A 19,379-nucleotide genomic window follows, 5' to 3' on the forward strand; every position below is an offset into this window, starting at 1 on the left:
ATAAACAATGCCCAGCTTCGTTCATAGAGCAGTTTTGTCAGCAGACCTGGGCTCAGCTATCATTTTCATTGTTGAGTCCAAGTAATTTTAGGTGCCCCTTGTAAAGTAGTCCCTATAGGCATGTGCAAAGTGTGCCTTGTGGTAAATATAGCACTGTGTATTGTTCATAGTCCTGTGGAATAAGTAAAAGCTGCTGTGTAAAATTGAAAAAAGAAAGCGATAAGAGCTGTTGGCTGCAGCCACAAATGAAGTTTTATTACTGGGAAAATTAAATAAGGCGTCGTATTGGTTGTTATGATCAACTGCTTGAATTTTTCTAAACTGCCTTGCCATAGAAAAGTTATAATAGCATAACATTCTAAAATGGCTTTGTGGTGGTTCTATACTGTCTATTGTATCAACGTCTAACACAGACTATTTTGTTTGTCCATGTATGTGTGTATCAGAAATCCTAAGGTTCAGTAATGTGATGGATTTATAACTCCCTACTTGATCGCTTGCGTCAGCTAACACAGTATAACCTTCCCTTGCAAATATGAAGACGTTGTCGCTAAGTTCTGAAGCACAACGCTACAACAATACTGTTAAGATCTTCTGGCCCCACTTGCTTCAAGAGATTTTGTATCTACGTGAAATCCAATGTAAACAAGCCATGCAGAATATCAGGGGATGACATGCTTTACAGTAATAAGATAGACCATTAGTACAATTGTGTTTCAGCTTCAATGATTTTGCTGCAAGAGAAGAATGACCTTATTATTGGTACAGATGATTCTCTTGCTACATAATAGTAAATAGCATTGAATCATAGATGAAAAAAATGCCCCATGATAGTAAATCTGGGAAATGTTATAAAAAGAAGCGTTTTAGCTTTAGTACTGAGTCCTCTCAGTTCTACTCCCCCGCCCCACATAAAACTGTATACACGCAATTTTCTTCCAGTCTAAAACAATTTTTATTGCTACTGGCTACGTTAGTATGGCTAATATATAAAATATAATAGCTCAAAAAATAAATACACTGAAATTTCACTTAAGTTTAGTTAAAATCAGTGGTGGCCAGCTCGATAGCCAACTTTGATAACCCATATGGTTAGAAGTAAAGATGTGATAAATGTATGTTATATTCGCTTTTTGCATTAGCAATTTGCTACTACAGCCAAATGAAAATCATGTAAGAGAACAAGCCTCTAAAATATGTTACCATCCTATCTTCTTTAACTAAAGCGATGACTTCGTTTGTGTTTACATATATACCATAGCATTATTCTGCCTGTATTACATTAAAATATATACAAATCAAAAAACAAACACCAGTAAAACTACAGGCAAACACAAAAATGCAGTACAATTGTATGTATGCTGTATAACTGTTTACTTCAAATTAATTGGCTCTTTGGTTTTTGAATGCACTGCTTGCCACTGAATTTTCTATTCAGTCCTGACTTTGGGCTAAAGAAAGTCCAGAAGCCTCAGCATGTTATGTCTGTGGATGGTAATTCCATCTAACTGGGGACCTTTGGGGAAGGGATCACCGCTCCGGGTGGATGTGCGGAAATGGCACTCTCCTCAAGGTGGAAGCATCAGGTGCAGGCTAAGCATATAGCAATTAGAAGAGGGAAGGTCTGGACAGCCGCACTCCAGTAAAAAATGCCTTAATTGTGCAAAATAACAAAATAATAACTAATAACTGGGGACCTTCCCACAGCCCCAATACCCTGCTGATTGCAGATTTAAACGTTGTATAACTTGTTATTAACTATAAAAAAATGAACTTTAAGCCCTGGTTCCCAGGATGTGTCCTGCGATTTGACAGTTCAAAATTGCTTGACAAGTCGCACCCCATTTCCAACAATGGAACCGTTCAAATCGTTGCAACTCAAGTCGCAGCAATTTTGAACAAGGTTCCTGCAGTACTTTTTTAGTGAATTCATTGCGCCTTGCATTGACTTCTGTTAAATAAAGTCACAAGCTGCTGTGAAATCGGAGGTCCAAATCACACTGATCTCCAGCTTTGAAATCGCGCTGAAGTAATGCGCTTTCAAAGCCACATTTGTGTGAACCATGGCTTAGGGCTATTTATCCATGGTTACACACATATATATATATATATATATATATATATATATATATATATATATATATATATATATTCGTGAAGCAATAACTAGAGTCATTTTTTCATTTTTCTTTTCCATAGGCCCTGCAATTCCTGTTGGAGTTGATGTACAAGTTGAGAGCCTGGATAGTATTTCAGAAGTGGATATGGTAAATGCTGATTGCTATAATCATTTGAAAAAAAAATGTCCTTAAAACTATACTATGTTACTAAAGTGTTACTAAATCCACAATAGTAAAAATCAGTCTGTATATGCAGTAAAGCATGCTTGTTATACTCATTGTGGAACCTAAGGGGTTATTCCTTTGCATTGTGTAAAGAGTCTAATTGATCCTGTCTCCTCTGATCCTCCACTTCTTCCACTCTCCCCAATCCTTCTACTGATAGAACAGAGCCTTGGGGACAAGCTGCATATGGTCAGTTTGGTGTGTATTGCTAATGAGTTTTTATTGATTTTTTTCGAAAGTGCATGTGATCAGCAGATTCAGCACAGGGCCAATAAGCACTGTTCAGACAGAGGGTCAGGGGTCCTGCATCCTCATAGGACAATCATGGGAGAATGAAAACACCTCCTATAAGCTTTAACCAGACACTGATAGAAGTCACAAGACTGCTCTAACTTTAACATTTCCATGGTCTGTGTACTGTTGGAGACCAGATATAGTGAATGCAGGGTACTGGATTTAGTAACACTTTAAATTACATTACTGTCGAGCATATGTAATCATAACCTATGACTAACAGGTAGGTTTCCTCTTCTCCAATCAGGACTTCACCATGACATTGTACCTGAGACATTACTGGAAGGATGAGCGGTTGTCTTTCCCGAGTAGCACCAACAAGAGTATGACATTTGATAGTCGACTTGTAAAGAAGATATGGGTGCCTGATGTCTTTTTTGTTCATTCAAAAAGATCTTTTATACATGATACAACAACAGATAACATTATGCTGCGAGTATATCCAGATGGACACGTTTTATACAGCATGAGGTGATTATCCTAATATTATTATTTTTTCTGAAAATGTATGCAAGGTTCTGAAATACATACTGAGATATGTGCCTTACAGTGCCAATGCATTTAGCTAAGTGTGTGAAATTCTAAGGAAAGACCCTTTATATATTCAGTGCTGAATATCATCAGACACATACATGTACTGAATTGATGCTTGTACTAGAGGATGTTTACATGGTAGCTTGTTACTGTGCAGTCTTGTTCAACAGTACATGATCCTCACAGGGCAGGTGGGCAGATCAGAACAGTGTTCGGGGAAATACAAGGATATCCAAGGCTTTCAGTTATAGCCGATGGAGTGGAGAGAAAAATCTCTGAACAGAATGCTTACCAGATGGAAAAGTGCTGGGTAATTGATGTAAGATTAAAAAAAAAAATCAGGATATGGTTGATTCATATGGGACATTTATCGACAGAATGTGGCAGTGAATAGATATACGATGGAAGGCTGCCCAATTCCAGAGATAAGAGTGTGTGGGGTGGGGTACACTTTCTGCGCATATGGATCTTCCAAAACCTATGTGTGCAGTTAAAGAGGGATTCCGCCCAAAAAAAAAATATTAAAAGCCAGCAGCTATAAATACTACAGCTGCTGACTTTTAATAAATGGACACTCACCTGTCCCGGGTTCCAGCGATGCCGGCAGCCGAGGCCGATCGACCGCTCGGGCCTCGGCTGCTGCCGCCGCCATTCGAGGTGAGGGAATCAGGAAGTAAAGCGAATCGGCTTCACTTCCCGGTTCCCTACTGCGCATGCGCGAGCTGCGCCGCGCAATAGGAAATCTCCACGCTGTCACTGGGACCCGTGTGTGTCCCAGCAGACAGCGCGGCAGGGCAGGAAATGGCGTAGACTCCCGTGGGAGTCTATGCCCGGAAGTGGGTGAAAATACCTGTCTTTGACAGGTATCTCCACCCCCCTCCCCCCTGAAAGGTGTCAATTGTGACACCGGAGGGGGGGGGGTTCCGATCAGCGGAGGTTCCACTTTAGGGTGGAATCCCGCTTTAAAGTGGATCTAAACCCTCATATATATTCAGTGATGTGAACAGCCTCAGATGATACACAGCGATGAAACAAATCTCCCTACATAAGCTTTACATATATATCTGCTGTCTTCAGCTTTATATATTCTTTAGAAAGTGCACATTGTGTTAGGAGATTTTCTCTTCCTGGTCAGCACTGCAGTGAAGCCTGGGTATACAGCCAAGACAGCCGATTGGAGGAAAGGCACACACCCCCTCTCCTCATAGGTAGAGACATTCAGAGCTGTTCATTGAATTGTTCAGCTCAGTGCTAATCTATTTATAGCATCCCATCCTCCCCAACACAAAACTTGGGCTGCTTTTATCTCAGTTGACGGAGAACTTGTCAGGAGTTATCAGGCTGATAACAGAAGAACGGAGCAAAAGAAAGCTACGGGAAAGCTACGGTAAATTTCAAAAGGCAGTATAAAAGAATAGTAATGGTAAAAAAAATAATAACTTAACTAATCATTTTTTTGGTATAATTCTCCTTTAAGGGGCATGGCAGGGGATGTGTCCTATGCCTACATCCTTTTGCTAACAAGTGTCCCTTGTTACCATCTCAGAAAGTTGGGAAGTAGGAGAGAATGTAATGCAGGCCATATATGGTCGAATTTCGAACAAATTTTCTTTTCAAAATCAGAAAATTAGTTTTTTTTTGTGATCCGATGATGCCACCATTGATTTTCGAAATTCGGCCGACCAAGCCTTCAATTTCACCTCATGTTGCTACAGAAAATAATTTTCGTGGCCGGGAATCTTCTTTTCTCTCCATAAATTTTCTTTTCTTATTACATTTCTCACACGATTCTCCCATCATTGATTATAAAATCGTTTGTTTTTCAAAAAATTTCCAACATGTCTGATTTCTCAAACTTGATTTCCACACGAAAATCGGCTTTTGCTACAGTCCACTAATGGTGCGAAATTCATACGAAAATTCTTAGATGCGATTCTCGAATGAAAATTCTTTCGAAATTCGAACCGCGTATGGCCGGCATTAGCTCTTTATTTACACAGAGTTAATAAACAGATATTTTTAATATAGGTATTTTATTAGTAATAAAAATTTGAGAAAGTGTTAAAAATATGTTTACGGATAATTCTGTCAAATCATATTCTAAGCACAATATCCTTTTTATTACTACAAAGGATTACTGTGACGGCAATGTGTAACATGGACTTTAGTCGTTTTCCTCTGGACACCCAGACCTGTACCTTGGAGCTCGAAAGTTGTGAGTAGTAGCCATTTTAAAGGTTTTAACAAAAGTTTAATAAACAAGATATGCAAATACATGCAAAATGTTATACATTTTTTTAACCATTATGTTTTGAAATTGAACCAACAGAAGCCTTGAAAGAAATCTGTCTTTAGTGAAATATTGAGGCTGCTAATAGGGGTGGGCTCAATGTTTAAGTCGAACGTAAGTTCGACTCGAACATCAGCTGATCGCTTGTTCGTAGAACAAACTAACATATGGGGCACTCACAGTGCATTGACGGCTGTTGATTGGCCAAAGCCCGCACCTGAGCTGCATGCTTTGGCCAATTTCAGCACGGTGTGCTATGAGAGCCACGATTGGCCAAAGGTAGGGTTCCTTTGGCCAATCATGGCTCAGGGGCTAAGTCCACGCCCCACATTATATAAGACTGCTGCTTACACGGCAGCTGTATATAGTGAATGAATAGAGATTAGGCAGGTAGTTAGTGTATAATGCAGTCAGTGTAGTATATATAATACAGTGACGAGTATATAGTGAATATAAATGTTGAACAAAGCCGCACTTATGTAGTACAAAAATAGGTTGCAGCCCCCCAGCCAAGAAATCCCCACGAGTGGTTTTCACAAGTGATTCGTAATATGTTAAAATGGGGTATCTGGCGCTACCTGATATTGGAAAAATGGACCCCGGTATTTCTAAGGATCCAGGTATCCCATCAATTTATTAGATTTGTTATAGTACAGTGACCTCTCCTCTAGTATCTATATCAAATTTAAGTATTATAGTTACCGTATCCCTAAAGGGTAAAGGCAGTAAATTGTAAAAGAAGGGTATAGGTGCTCATAAAAAGTGCTTTGTGCAGGAAAAGTGCAAGATAATAATGTAATACTCGATGCGATTTATGTTTAAAATCGCATAAGTACTATTATGTGTTAAATTTTTTCCAGGTCACTGCTAAACTACATAAGGTAAATTCAACAAGTTATAAAGTGCAAATATGTGAAAAATAGTAAATAAATATCAATTGTAGCTGTAGGAATATGCAAACATATACTCAAATCCTCATACATATGATAGTGCAAGAACACAGGTTAAAACAAAAAGATCAAACCCTATATAAATCAAAATAGAAAAACGTGTGTGCGTGAGATATATATCAAAGTTTCTATATATCATAAAACAGAAAACAGAAAATATATAACTAAAAATCGCTCAAAAAAACAGTCAAAAAATATATATCAGAAAAATATATCAAGAAAATATATATAATATAAAAATATAAAAATAAAAAAAATTTAAATTAAAGAAAAAAAATTAAAAGAAAAATAGAGTTTTTAGTGTCCACAAGTGAAAAAAAAAAAAGTCCTCAGTTGTGCAAATCCAGCAGAAGACTGTATTCGTAAGGTGACTTTAGTGCTTAGTATATATCCTTCAGGTGACTTGCGTGCTCCCCCACAAGGTTCCCCACTCACCAGAAATTTACACCCCTACAGGGGTACCACGCCTTTAGATCAGCCTATAGTGAAGTCCATGCAGTATATATAATACAGTGACAAGTATATAGGGAAGTCAGTATAGTATATATAATACATTGCAGAGTATATAGTGCACTCAGTGTAGTATATATAATACAGTGCAGGGTATATAATACAGTGTATTGAAGTGGTTGCGGGGAATCCTATGACAGAATTAAGAAAAAAAACAGTGTGAGGTCGCCCCCCAATATCCATACCAGGCCCTTTAGATTTGATATAGTTTTAAGGGGAACTTTGCGCCAACATTTAAAAAAAAACAGCATGTGGTCTCTACCAAAATCAATACCTGGCTCTTTGGGTCAAGCATAGATTTTAAGAAGAACTCCACGCCAAAATTTTAAAAAAATTGGAGAGGGGTCTCCCCAAAATCCATACCAGACCCTTATCCGAGCATGCAGGCCAGGAATGGGAGGGGACAAGTGAGCGCCCCCCCGAACTATATCAGGCCGTGGGGGCATATGCCGGCCCCCCCATGTAAATCGGTAGGGGCACATCGTACCCCTACCCATTTACCAAAAAAGTGTCAAAAAGTAAAAACCACAAGAGACAGTTCTTGACAATTCCTTTATTAAAAATGAGGAAAAAAATGTCCTGCGATGTACATCCATCTTCAATCATGCCGCCTGATGAACCAAAAAAATAGAAAAATTAAAAAGGCTTCCCTTGATGGGAGGCCTGCCGACAACTGCTGTCTCTTGGCTTTGACAGCTGTTATATAGGCGAGAGCGGGCCCACCCGGTGATGTAACCGAGTGACCCCGCCCCTTCTGACATCATGTGACATCATGTGATGTCAGAGGGGGGCAGCGTCATTCAGTTACATCAGCAGGTGGCCCCACCCTTGCCTATATAAGAGCTGTCAAAGCAAAAAGACAGCAGTAGCCTCCCATCGAAGCGGAGCTTTTTACATTTTTAGATTTTTCGGTTCTGTCAGCGGCAAGTTGAAGATGGGTGTATATTGCGGGACACATTTTTTTTCTTTTTCTAATAAAGGAATTGTCAAAGACTGTCTCTTATGGTTTTTAGTTTTTGACACTTTTTTGGGTGAATGGGTAGGTGTACGATGTACCCGATAACCATTCACATGGGGGGGCGGGTTCTGGGAGGCCCCCTTGTTAAAGGGGGTTTCTAGATTCAGATAAGCCCCCTGCCTGCAAACCCCGACAACCACCAGTCAGGGTTGTTGAGAAGAGGCCCTTGCCCCCATCAACATGGGGACAAGGTGCTTTGGGGTGCACCCCAAAGCATCCTCCCCATGTTGACAGCATGTGGCCTGGTATGGTTCAGGGGGGGTAGCGCTCGCTCACTTGGATAAGGGCCTGGTATGGATTTTGGGGGGTTCCAATTTTTTTACATTTTGGTGTGGCGTTCCACTTAAAATCCATACCAGACACGGAGGGCCTGGTATGGACTGGGGGGGCACCACGGCTATTTTTAAAATGGATTTGTCATCTATATTGCCAGGAGCTGGCAATACATTACAACCACGAGCGAGTTTGAATTACATTTTTTCCTTTAGAAATGTCATTAGTGCTGCAGCATGTTCTGCACATCGCACGTATGTGCCACTTTACAGGCAGACTAAGATGACCCCCCCCCAGGAATATTTTATTTTTGTTGTTTCACTTGAAGCATCACTGCTCCTAAAAAAAATGATTGTTTTAAAAACTTTTTTTGCATTGATACATGTCCCCTAGGGCAGTACCTGAGTACCCAGGTCCCCATACACTTTTTATGGCAATAACTTGCATATAAGCCTTTCAAATTAGTACTTTTTTATTTTTTATTTTTGTGTCCCAAATAGGGTTTGCATGTCGCTAGAACTTTTTATCTGTTTGAGGTGCTCTAGTGCGAACCGAAACGGGGAGTGTTCGGCCCATCCCTAGCTGCTAATATCTGACCTTCTAGTGCCCTGAAAATTCTGGTTGTCTGGTTGCCATACTTTGCTTCTAAATACAGAAAAGGAATTCTGACTTTATACTAGGTTTTGTTTGCTGCATGTTTGTTCAAGGCCTTTGACAAGTCACTCACAAATAATATGTACAGTAAAGTCTACAGGCTTGCAATATTCAGCTTGTAAATGGATAGAAAACTGGCTAAAAAACGAATTCAGAGAGTAATGGTTGATGGATTCTTACTCTGAATGGTCTAAGGTTATCAGTGGTGTACCCCAAGGTTCAGTGTTGGGACCCTTACTTTATAATACCTTTATAAATGATATTGGGTCTGGGATTAAAAGTAACATTTCAGTCTTTGCAGATGACACCAAGCTATGCAGTGGAATAACATCCTGACATTTGGATGTTCTGGTAAATCATAAGCAAAGCAAGCAAAGTCCTTTCTTGTATTAGGATATGTGTGGACTCCAGAAAGAGAGAGATATCATGTTTCCCTGTACAAATCATCAGTAAGACCTCACTTGGAATATGTAGTTCAGTTTTTGACACCAGTATACAAAAAGGATATCAGGGAACTGGAGTGAGTGCAGAGAAGAGCAATCAAACTGATAAGAGGCATGGAGGAGCTCAGCTATTAGGAAAGATTAGAGGAACTGAATTTATTCTCTCTATAGAAGAGGAGATAAGGGGGATATGATCAACATGTACAAATATATAAGAGGTCCATATAGGGAACTTGGTGGTGCGTTATTCACTTTAACCCCCCTGACGGTTTTCCCGAGTCTGACTCGGGGTGGATTTTTTATACCAAAAGCGGTATCCCCGAGTCAGACTCGGGACTGCATCGCTGGATCCAGGAGGAGGAATACTCACCTTCTCCCTCGGATCCAGCGTCGTCTCCCCGCTGTACGAGCGAGCCGTGTCTCGCTCGATCTATCACATCGGCGATCTCCGTGCCCTGCGAGAGTTGCGACGCACGGGCACGGAGATCGGCGCCAAATTCAAAAAGTGAAACAAACAGTAAACATACAGTATAATGTAATCTTACAGATTACATTGCTGTATGTAAATATTTCACATCCCCAGTGTCCCTAGTGGTCTGCCCAGTGTCCTGCATGCAGTTTTATATAATAAAAGCTGTTCTTTATACCTGGAAACTGGAGATTGTCCATAGCAACCAAAACTGTCACTGTACATCAAAAATGATTTTAGACCAGCTAGAAAACAGCGATAATAAATTAGAATCACTCGCAGAATTGAGGGATAGCGATTTGTGGGGAGATTCGTCATCAAATACTGAAAAGTAATGACAGTGACAATTCTGCAACTGAGCAAATTTCAGTGTTTTTGATGTGATTACATTATTGAATAATTTTTATTATTGTTATATTATTATTTGGTACAATTATTTATAATTATTTCTTATATTATAATTTATGATTTCATTTTTCAAACTTTATTATACCCGGGATGTCTGCTAGACTCTGGTTTGGACAGATTTAAGAGAGTTATTCCTAAGAATTACAGGACTACAATATAAAACGCCAAATTTTCATGCAAAATAATGGTACCGCTTTTAGCACCTAAAATCCGAAATAATCGTACCGCCAGGGAGGTTAAGGTCTTCACAGAGGACAAGGGGGCGCACTTTACATCTGGAGGAAAAGAGATTTTAACTCCAAATATGGAAAGGCTTCTTCACAGTAAGAGCTGTGAAAATGTAGAATAGACTTCCCCAAGTGCTGGTTCTGGTCAGCTCAGTTTATTGTATTAAAAAGGGCCTGGATTATTTCCTAAATGCACAAAATATAACGGGATACTAATAGTTATAGGCAAAGTTGATCCAGAGAATATCTGATTGCCTCTTGTGGTATCAGAGAGGATTTTTTTTCCTCCCACTCAAACAAAGTGGATCATGCTTTATTTGGGGGGTTTTTCGCCCTCCTGTGGATAAACTGTGGGTATAGGATTGTGTATGAGGAGATTTTCGATTTTTGTGTGTTTTGTTTTGTTTATTTTCTCTGTGGGTTGAACTGGATAGACTTGTGTCTTTTTTCCCCACAAATAGAGATTTCTTTTGGTGGTATTGGATCACCACTGGGTTTTTTATTTTTTGCACCACAAATATTTTTTTTATTAGTTTCTGTTACAAAACTTTGTAAATAAGTAAGTTTTCTCCTTTATTGATGGGCAGTGATGAGGCTGCACTGACAAGCACTGATGAGTAGGGATTGAAGTCTATGGGACTCGAACGTTCGAATTGGAAAGTGCTAATTTTAACGGCTAATATGCAAGATAGTGTCCTAAAAAGGGTTTGGGGACCTGCCTCCTGCCTCAGGGGACATGGGTCAATGCAAAAAAAAGTTTTAAAAACGGCCGTTTTGGCGGGAGCACTGATTTTAATGACGATTAAAGTGAAAAAAAAAAGGTGAAATATTCCTTTAAATATGGTGCCTGGGGGGTGTCTGTAGTATGCCTGTGAAGTGCCACGTGTTTCCCGTGTTTAGAACAGTCCCTGCACAAAATGACATTTAACGGAAATAACACCATTTAAAACTGCTTGCGGTTTTAATGTTATATCTGGTTCCTGCAATATGGTTGAAAATCATTGAGAAACATGGCATGGGTAGCCCTCCCTGCCCATTACCAGCCTATTTGGGTCTTGTAAGCATATTAAGGGGAACCCCGTACCCATATTAAAAAAAGAAAATGCGTGTGGCCCCCAGGCCCTATATACTCAGAACAGCAGTATACAGGCGGTGCAAACAAGACAGGGACTGTGTAGGTTTGTTGTGTTAAGTTGAATCTGTTTGTCATTTTCAACCGGTACATTTTTAAAGTGTAGCTCCAGTCAAAAAAACTATCTTTAAGCTTTTTGGAAAACATAGGGAAGGGTTATCACCCCTGTATAATTTGTTTTGTCGTCCATCTTTTTTCATCTCACTTGCTGCTGTCTCCTTGCGTTTGCAAGTAGGAGATGTTTGTAAGTTGGATGTTTGAAAGTAGGGGCCTGCCCTATATTATAGCGGTATGTACTGGGTACAGAGCACGCAGACACACGCACTATCTCCTAACACTACTGACTGCAAGCTCTATTATTAACCACTTGTTAGCCCAATGTTTGCATAAAGTGAAAGATGAAGTTATGCTGAGTAAATAGATATCAAACATGTCACTCTTCAAAATTGCACATGCCCGTGGAATGGCGCCAAACGTCGCTACTTAAAAAATCCCCATAGGCGACGCTTTAATTTTTTTTTTACTGGTTACATGTTTTGAGTTGCAGAGGAGGTCTAGGACTAGAATTATTGCTCTCGCTCTAACATTCTCGGCGATACCTCACATGTGTGGCACATGCGAGCACATGGGGACATGGGCGCTTTAATTTTAATTTTATTTTTTTATTGTTCATTTTACTTTATTTATGTTAGTTTGACATTTTTTTCCCCAAAAATATATTTTTGATCACTTTTATTCCTATTACAAGAAATGTAAACATCCCTTGTAATAGGAATATGGGGTGACAGGTCCTCTTTACAGTGGAATCTGGGGGGTCAATATGACCCCACATCTCACCTCTAGGCTGGGAAGCCTGAAATAAAAAATCAAAAAAAGATTCTGGCTTTGATCGTACTGGTGAGTTGGTAGAAGCACCGGAGGGCGGTGAGGGGTGGGGGGCGTCTATGGCTGGGTATTTCAGGGTATCACCGAGTATGGCTGGGTATCTCTGAGTATGGCTGGGTATGGCAATTTATGGCAGGGTATTACAGAGTATTGGCGGGGTATTGGCGGGGTACTACAGAGTAATAGCAGGGTACTGCAGAGTATTGGGGGGTACTACAGAGTAATGGCAGGGTACTGCAGAGTATTGGGGGTACTGCAGAGTAATGGCGGGTACTGCAGAGTAATGGCGGGTACTGCAGAGTATTGGGGGGTACTGCAGAGTAATGGGGGTTACTGCAGAGTAATGGGGGGTACTGCAGAGTAATGGCAGGGTACTGCACTGCAGAGTAATGGCAGGGTACTGCAGAGTATTGGGGGTACTGCAGAGTAATGGCGGGTACTGCAGAGTAATGGCGGGTACTGCAGAGTATTGGGGGGTACTGCAGAGTAATGGGGGTTACTGCAGAGTAATGGGGGGTACTGCAGAGTAATGGCAGGGTACTGCACTGCAGAGTAATGGCAGGGTACTGCACTGCAGAGTAATGGCGGGGTACTTCAGAGTAATGGCAGGGTACTGCAGAGTATGCACTGGTATTGCAGAGTATTGGCAGGGAATTGAGGGGTTAAATTCGGTGAGCAGCGATGTGGGCACTGCAGATGCAGCCCACATCGCTGCTGACACCAATCTCTTTCCCCTCCGCTGTACCGATCGGTACAGAGAGGGGAGGGAGGAACAGGCGTCATAACATGACGCCGGTTTGTTTCCAAGTGATCACTCCGTCATTTGACGGAGCAATCACGTGGTAAACGGCCGCTATGAGCGGCCGTTTACCGTGATCCGTGATGCGACCCGGCGGTCACGGATGCTCTCGAGTGCGCACACCTCGGGGCACGCGAGAGCAGAATTCTGGGAGGCCGTTAATTAACGGCCTCTCAGAGTTAAACAACCCCCCTGAAGCCGTTAATCGGCAATGGGCAGTTGTTAAGTGGTTAAAGCTAGATCACTAGCTATATAGGTGAGGTGAATATAGTGGTATATACTGCAGTCAGGGCACAGACAACAACCACTACACAGCAGCAAGATAGGAAATCAGCCAAAAACGATTGGTGTGTACTGTGTTGAAGGTACACAGAACACCTACTGCTTCAGATGCTAAGTAACACACTACACGAGGCCGCCTCAAAGGCGGCCTTATATAGTGTGGGGCATGCACTACACAGCCTGAGCTATGATTGGCCACAGGCAGGATGCCTGTGGCCAATCATGGCTCTCCTCGCTGCCGGCGCTGCGATTGGCCAAGCATGCGGGGTCACAGTGCATGCTTGGCCAATCATGGGGCAGCAATGCACTGCGCCACCGCAGTGCATTGTGGTCCGCGCGCGCGTCACTCGAATTTTGACGCGAACGGCCCAAACGTTCGGAATTCGCCGAACGGCCGAACAGCCAATGTTCGAGTCGAACGTACGTTCGACTCGAACACGAAGCTCATCCCTACTGATGAGGCAGAACTGATTGGCACTGATGGACACTGATGATGAGGCACTTATATGCAGCACTGATAGGTGGCACTGATAAGCAGCACTGATAGGTGGCACTGATATGCAACACTGATAAGTGGCACTGATAGGTGGCACTGATGGGCACTCATAGGCAGCACTGGTGGGCACTGATAAGTGGCACTGGTGGGAACTGATGGACACTGATGGGTGTCACTGATAGCAAACTGATGAGTGGCACTGATAAATGGCACTGTTAGGCAGTACTGATTAGGAGGCACTGGCAGGCATCACTGATGGGCACAGTGCCACCCCTATTGGGCACTGATTGCCATGCCTAGTGGTCATGGATTGGCATCCCTGGTGGATCTGGGTGGGCCTCCCTGGCTGTCCTGGGTGGACAACCTTGAGGGGGCTGCACTGATAATCAATCAGTGCAGAGTCCCCTGTCAGGAGAGCAGCTGATCGACTCACCTCTATTTGTGCCTATCAGAGAAGGTGGACGAAAACCGATTTACGGCTCTTCCTGTTTACACGGTGATCAGCTGTGATTGTACACGTGGTATAGAGGCTACGTCAGACTGACACACCACACCACTGATTGCCGCGCTGCAGGCTCCCGCCTGTGCACTAAGGGCTTTCTCTGCTGGACATCATATGACGTTCAGTCACAATAATGCAACCACTTTTTGCACGTCATATTGCTATATGGCAGGCGGGAAGTGGTTAAGAGAATCTGTTATGTAGGAAGCAGTATCATTGTGCAATGCAGAAAATGCTTATACTTTATAAACTCATGTGCTCAATAGTGTATAAACAACAGTTTTGGGGCTGTTATTTAAACCTCTAAACTGTCTGTATTGGAACTCTTGGCAAGTTTCTGTATGTGGATACTGCAGATCATTGTTCAGCATTGTTATTTCCATAGTAAAATCTGTGTTACAGTGTAACATTCAAGGAGGACTATAGGAAAAATCAAAATTTACAAAGCTATGTGATGCAGTCTTTCACTCACATAAACACATTTTTTATGGCCCTCCTATAACATAGTTTGCTGTAACTACCTAAAATGTGTTGGCTGGAGTTCTTTATTTGTTAAGCCGCGTACACACGTAGCCGTCTGTCCGACGTACTTAGTCTGGCGGACTTCCCGCCAGACTGTCCGTCGGACTTTCCGAACGGCTACTTGCCCACACACGGCACTTTTTCAGCGGACTAATACGGCGTACTAAGTCCGCCGTACTATCCGCCCTACTTTTAAAATGGACGGACTCGCCCACACACGCGGAGGAAAGTCCGCTTATTTCGAGCGCGTCTCCGGGTAGGCGAGGCCCACGAAGGATACGTCGCTGGCCCTGCCGCCTGGTATGGACTTAAAGGGGAACCCCAACGCCAAAAAAAATCTGCGTGGGGGTCCCCCCAGGTCCACATCAGACCCTTGTCCGAGCACGCTACCCGGCCGGCCAGGAAATGGGGGGCGAGCGAGCGCCCCCCTCCTGGGCCGTACCAGGCCACGTGCCCTCAACATGGTGGGTGCCTCTTCCCAACAACCCTGGCCGTTGGTTGTCGGGGTCTGCGGGCGGGGGGCTTATCGGAATCCGGGAGCCCCCTTTAATAAGGGGGCCCCCAGATACCGGCCCCCCACCCTATGTGAATGAGTATGGGGTACAATGTACCCCTACCCATTCACCTATAAAATAAAGTACAAAAAAAAACACAACACACAAGGGTTAAAATTGTTTATTGCACAGCTCCGGGAGTCTTCCGTCTTCGGGGGTCTTCTCGCCGGACTCCTCCGCTATCTTCTTGTAGCTCTTTTACTAGCGGAGGAGCCCGGCTTTCTTCCTCGCCGCCGCCCTTCTTCCGACTTCGGGGGTCTTGTCCCCCTCTTCGGTTCTTCTGCCGGGCCACCGCGCCTTCTTCTAGCTCGGTGGCCCGGTCTTCTGCCGCCGCCGCCGCCTTCCGTTCTTCTGTCCTTCTCTTCTTCTTCTTCTTCTTCTTCTTCTTCTTCTTCTTCAGATGTTGCCTCGCCGAGTCCTCCGCTCACAATGACGGGGACCGGGCATGCGGTGACTTGTATAGGGACAAGGGGCGGGGTATTCGGTTGATGTCACATGGGTTGATGACACATGGGTTGATGTCACATGGCGACAGGCCCAGCATCCTCTGGGACTGTGACATCGTAAGGGGGCAGGGTCACCATGTGACATCAACCCATGTGACATCAACCGAAGACCCCGCCCCTTGTCCCTATATAAGTCGCCGCGTGCCCGGTCCCTGTCATTGTGAGCGGAGGACTCGGCGAGGCAACATCTGAAGAAGAAGAAGAGAAGGACAGAAGAACGGAAGGCGGCGGCGGCAGAAGACCGGGCCACCGCCTGTAAAGGAGCTAGAAGAAGGCGTGGTGGCCCGGCAGAAGAACCGAAGAGGGGGACAAGACCTCCGAGGTCGGAAGAAGGGCGGCGGCGAGGAAGAAAGCCGGGCTCCTCCGCTAGTAAAAGAGCTACAAGAAGATAGCGGAGGAGTCCGGCGAGAAGACCCCCGAAGACGGAAGACCCCGGAGCTGTGCAATAAACTATTTTAACCCTTGTGTGTTGTGTTTTTTTTTGTACTTTATTTTACAGGTGAATGGGTAGGGGTACATTGTACCCCATACTCATTCACATAGGGTGGGGGGCCAGTATCCAGGGGCCCCCCTATTAAAGGGGGCTCCCGGATTCCGATAAGCCCCCCACTCGCAGACCCCGACAACCAACGGCCAGGGTTGTCGGGAAGAGGCCCTTGTCCTCATCAACATGGGGACAAGGTGCTTTGGGGTGGGGGGGCCGCGCGGCCCCCCCTTCCCCAAGGCACCCCCCATGTTGAGGGCATGCGGCCTGGTACGGCTCAGGAGGGGGGGCGCCCGCTCGCCCCCCCCTTTCCTGGCTAACCGGGTAGTATGCTCAGACAAGGGTCTGATGTGGACCTGGGGGGACTCCCACGCCAATTTTTTTCGGCGTTGGGGTTCCCCTTTAAGTCCATACCAGGCGGCGGGGCCAGCGACGTATCCTTCGCGGGCCCCGCCTACCTGGAGACCCGCTCGAAATGAGCGGACTTTTCTCCGGGCGGGAAAAGTCCGTTCATTTCAAAAGTACGGCAGACTGGCATACACATGGCCGGATTGTCCGCCAAAATGCGAGTCCGGCGGTAAGATTGGAGTGTAAAACTACTTTCTAAGTCCGCCGTACTTTCGGGGTCAACAAAGTATGCCGGAGGCTACACACGGGGGGATTGTCCGGCGGACTTGAGTTTGCTGGACTTTTCCATCCGCTTGTTTGATCGTGTGTACGCGGCATTAGTCTCTTTCTCAAAGTCCATTTAAAAATACAAGACCGTGTAAGGCTGGCCATACATGATACAGTTGTATTATTAATTTTCCTTTAGATTTACCTTCAACTATGTAGTGCAAGGGCCTATCTGATTGCATACAAATGGAAAGTGTTCAGGTTTTACCTTGTTAATACCTTGTATTATATGGTTTTGATAAATCTTCAGAAAGCCTAAGACCCCGTGCACACTATTCGATTTTCTGCAGATTTTTGTCTTCATATTTACCAAAACATGTAGTGCAAGGGTCTGCCTGATTGCATACAAATTTAAATTCTTATGCCCTGTACACACGATCAGACTTTCTGACAACAAAACTGTGGAATTTTGTTCGAAGGTTGTTGGCTCCAACTTGTCCTGCATACTCATGGTCACACAAATGTTGGGCGACAATTACAAACGTAGTGACCTAAAAGACATACAGAGTGAGCCGATAAAAAGAAAGTTCAATAGTCATGTGATATGTCCATTACGAACTCTAATTTTACAAGACCGAACGTTTCTGGCTCGCCCTTGATTCCGAGCATGTGTGTTTGTACTTTCGACTTTTGTCCAACGGACTTGTGCACACAGGTTCGGAAAGTCTGACAACACACATTTGTTGGCGGAAAAATTGAGAGCCTGCTAGCCAACATTTGTTGGCAGAAAGTCCGCCAAAAAATGTCTGATGGAGCATACACATGGTCGGACTTTCCGCCAACAAGCTCACATCCAACATTTCCCATCTGAAAATCCGATTGCGTGTACGCGGCATTAAGCCTCATACACACGGTACGATTGTTGGCAGGGGATTGTCTGTTGACAGACTGTTGTCCTAAAATCTTACCATTATTGCGCTCCTTTTGACAATTATAGGTATTGAACAGGAGTATCCACTCAACTATTAGTATGCATGCACCTGTTCCCACCTGGGGTAAATGCTCAATAATACAGCAGCTATTATAAAAAAATAAAAACTATATCATATAAATCAATGTGATCGACCTGATAGCATCAAGGCAAACACTAACAGCACTTATACTGCTTACTGGTGGAACTGTCAGTCTCCTGTTCCCACCATGCAGTTAAATTAGGTTAAGTAAAGTATTATTTTGCAAATAATCATTAGTAACCAATATAAAAACTTTAAGAACTTGCAAGCATTTAAAAGAAACAATATATATAAATGAAACACAGTCCCATAATAATCAGTCCAACACCAAAAAGTGACAGAGTCCTTTACACCTTTCTGCGTGATTGCAGCACATATCATAGAGTCTGTCTTCCCATGTGTGTGGATATACGTAAGAGGAATCCTACACCTTCACCAGATTTTCACCTCTATGTGTGTCCACTCAAATGGCCGCTTACCAGACATTAGTAGCTTTTAAGCCTATCTCTGCTGCATAGGATCCCGCTGTGTGTTCCTGTGTCCTCCGTTTAAATCACACTCATTGTATGCGGACATGTAAGAAATGCAAGGGGTCTAATATAGCGTAGTATCCTTTATTAATAATACCCGTCTCCCCCCTTACAAAATGCGCTTACTTTAAAATTTCAATTAAAAGCATGTACAACATGGATGTGAGCTATAATGGACAAGCTTCTCACCACCAGGCTGGTATCCTCATCCGTCACAGCCTGTGTGTAGAGACTCGGGTCCTTGTCCGTTGCTGTTCACCCTCACTACTCGCGTGACCACGCCCTGACACGTTTCGTGATTACGTCTTCAGAGGGCGTGGTCACGCGATGTACGCAGTAGTCTTTTATACCATGCTCTTTACAGGCGAGCAGCGTCATTTGCTCAGTGAGGCCGCTCGTCCCTCCTACTAGTCTAAACGGCTGTCTGCAAAGCAGGTCCTTCTGGTGTTTTGCATTCCTTCCTCCGATTTCCGGATCAGGTGTCCCCAGAAGGATAGATATACCCATCCGTGTCTGCTAGTATACAGTCTGTCTCTCCCGCATTGCTAACAATAATAACTCTGCGGGAAAGCTGTGCCTGAATTTACATAACTATTATTTCCAATAATTTTTATTGAAGATTTTCATCAGAACAATAAAGACGA

General features: G+C 43.5%; 1 protein-coding gene across 1 annotated transcript in view; it reads left to right on the forward strand.

Annotated features, from left to right (window-relative positions):
- GABRR2 (gamma-aminobutyric acid type A receptor subunit rho2) overlaps nucleotides 1-19,379 on the forward strand; it is a 145,093-nt gene that overhangs the window by 96,189 nt on the left and 29,525 nt on the right. Inside the window, exons 3-5 of the mRNA XM_077487262.1 lie at nucleotides 2,200-2,267; nucleotides 2,887-3,110; nucleotides 5,306-5,388. Coding sequence (XP_077343388.1) covers nucleotides 2,200-2,267; nucleotides 2,887-3,110; nucleotides 5,306-5,388 — 375 coding nt within the window. The remainder of the gene's footprint in view (nucleotides 1-2,199; nucleotides 2,268-2,886; nucleotides 3,111-5,305; nucleotides 5,389-19,379) is intronic.

Source organism: Lithobates pipiens, unplaced genomic scaffold (assembly GCF_037356315.1).
Source record: "Lithobates pipiens isolate NorthernLeopardFrog02 unplaced genomic scaffold, aLitPip1_a1.2 Scaffold_18, whole genome shotgun sequence".
NCBI classification, from domain to species: Eukaryota; Metazoa; Chordata; class Amphibia; order Anura; family Ranidae; genus Lithobates; species Lithobates pipiens.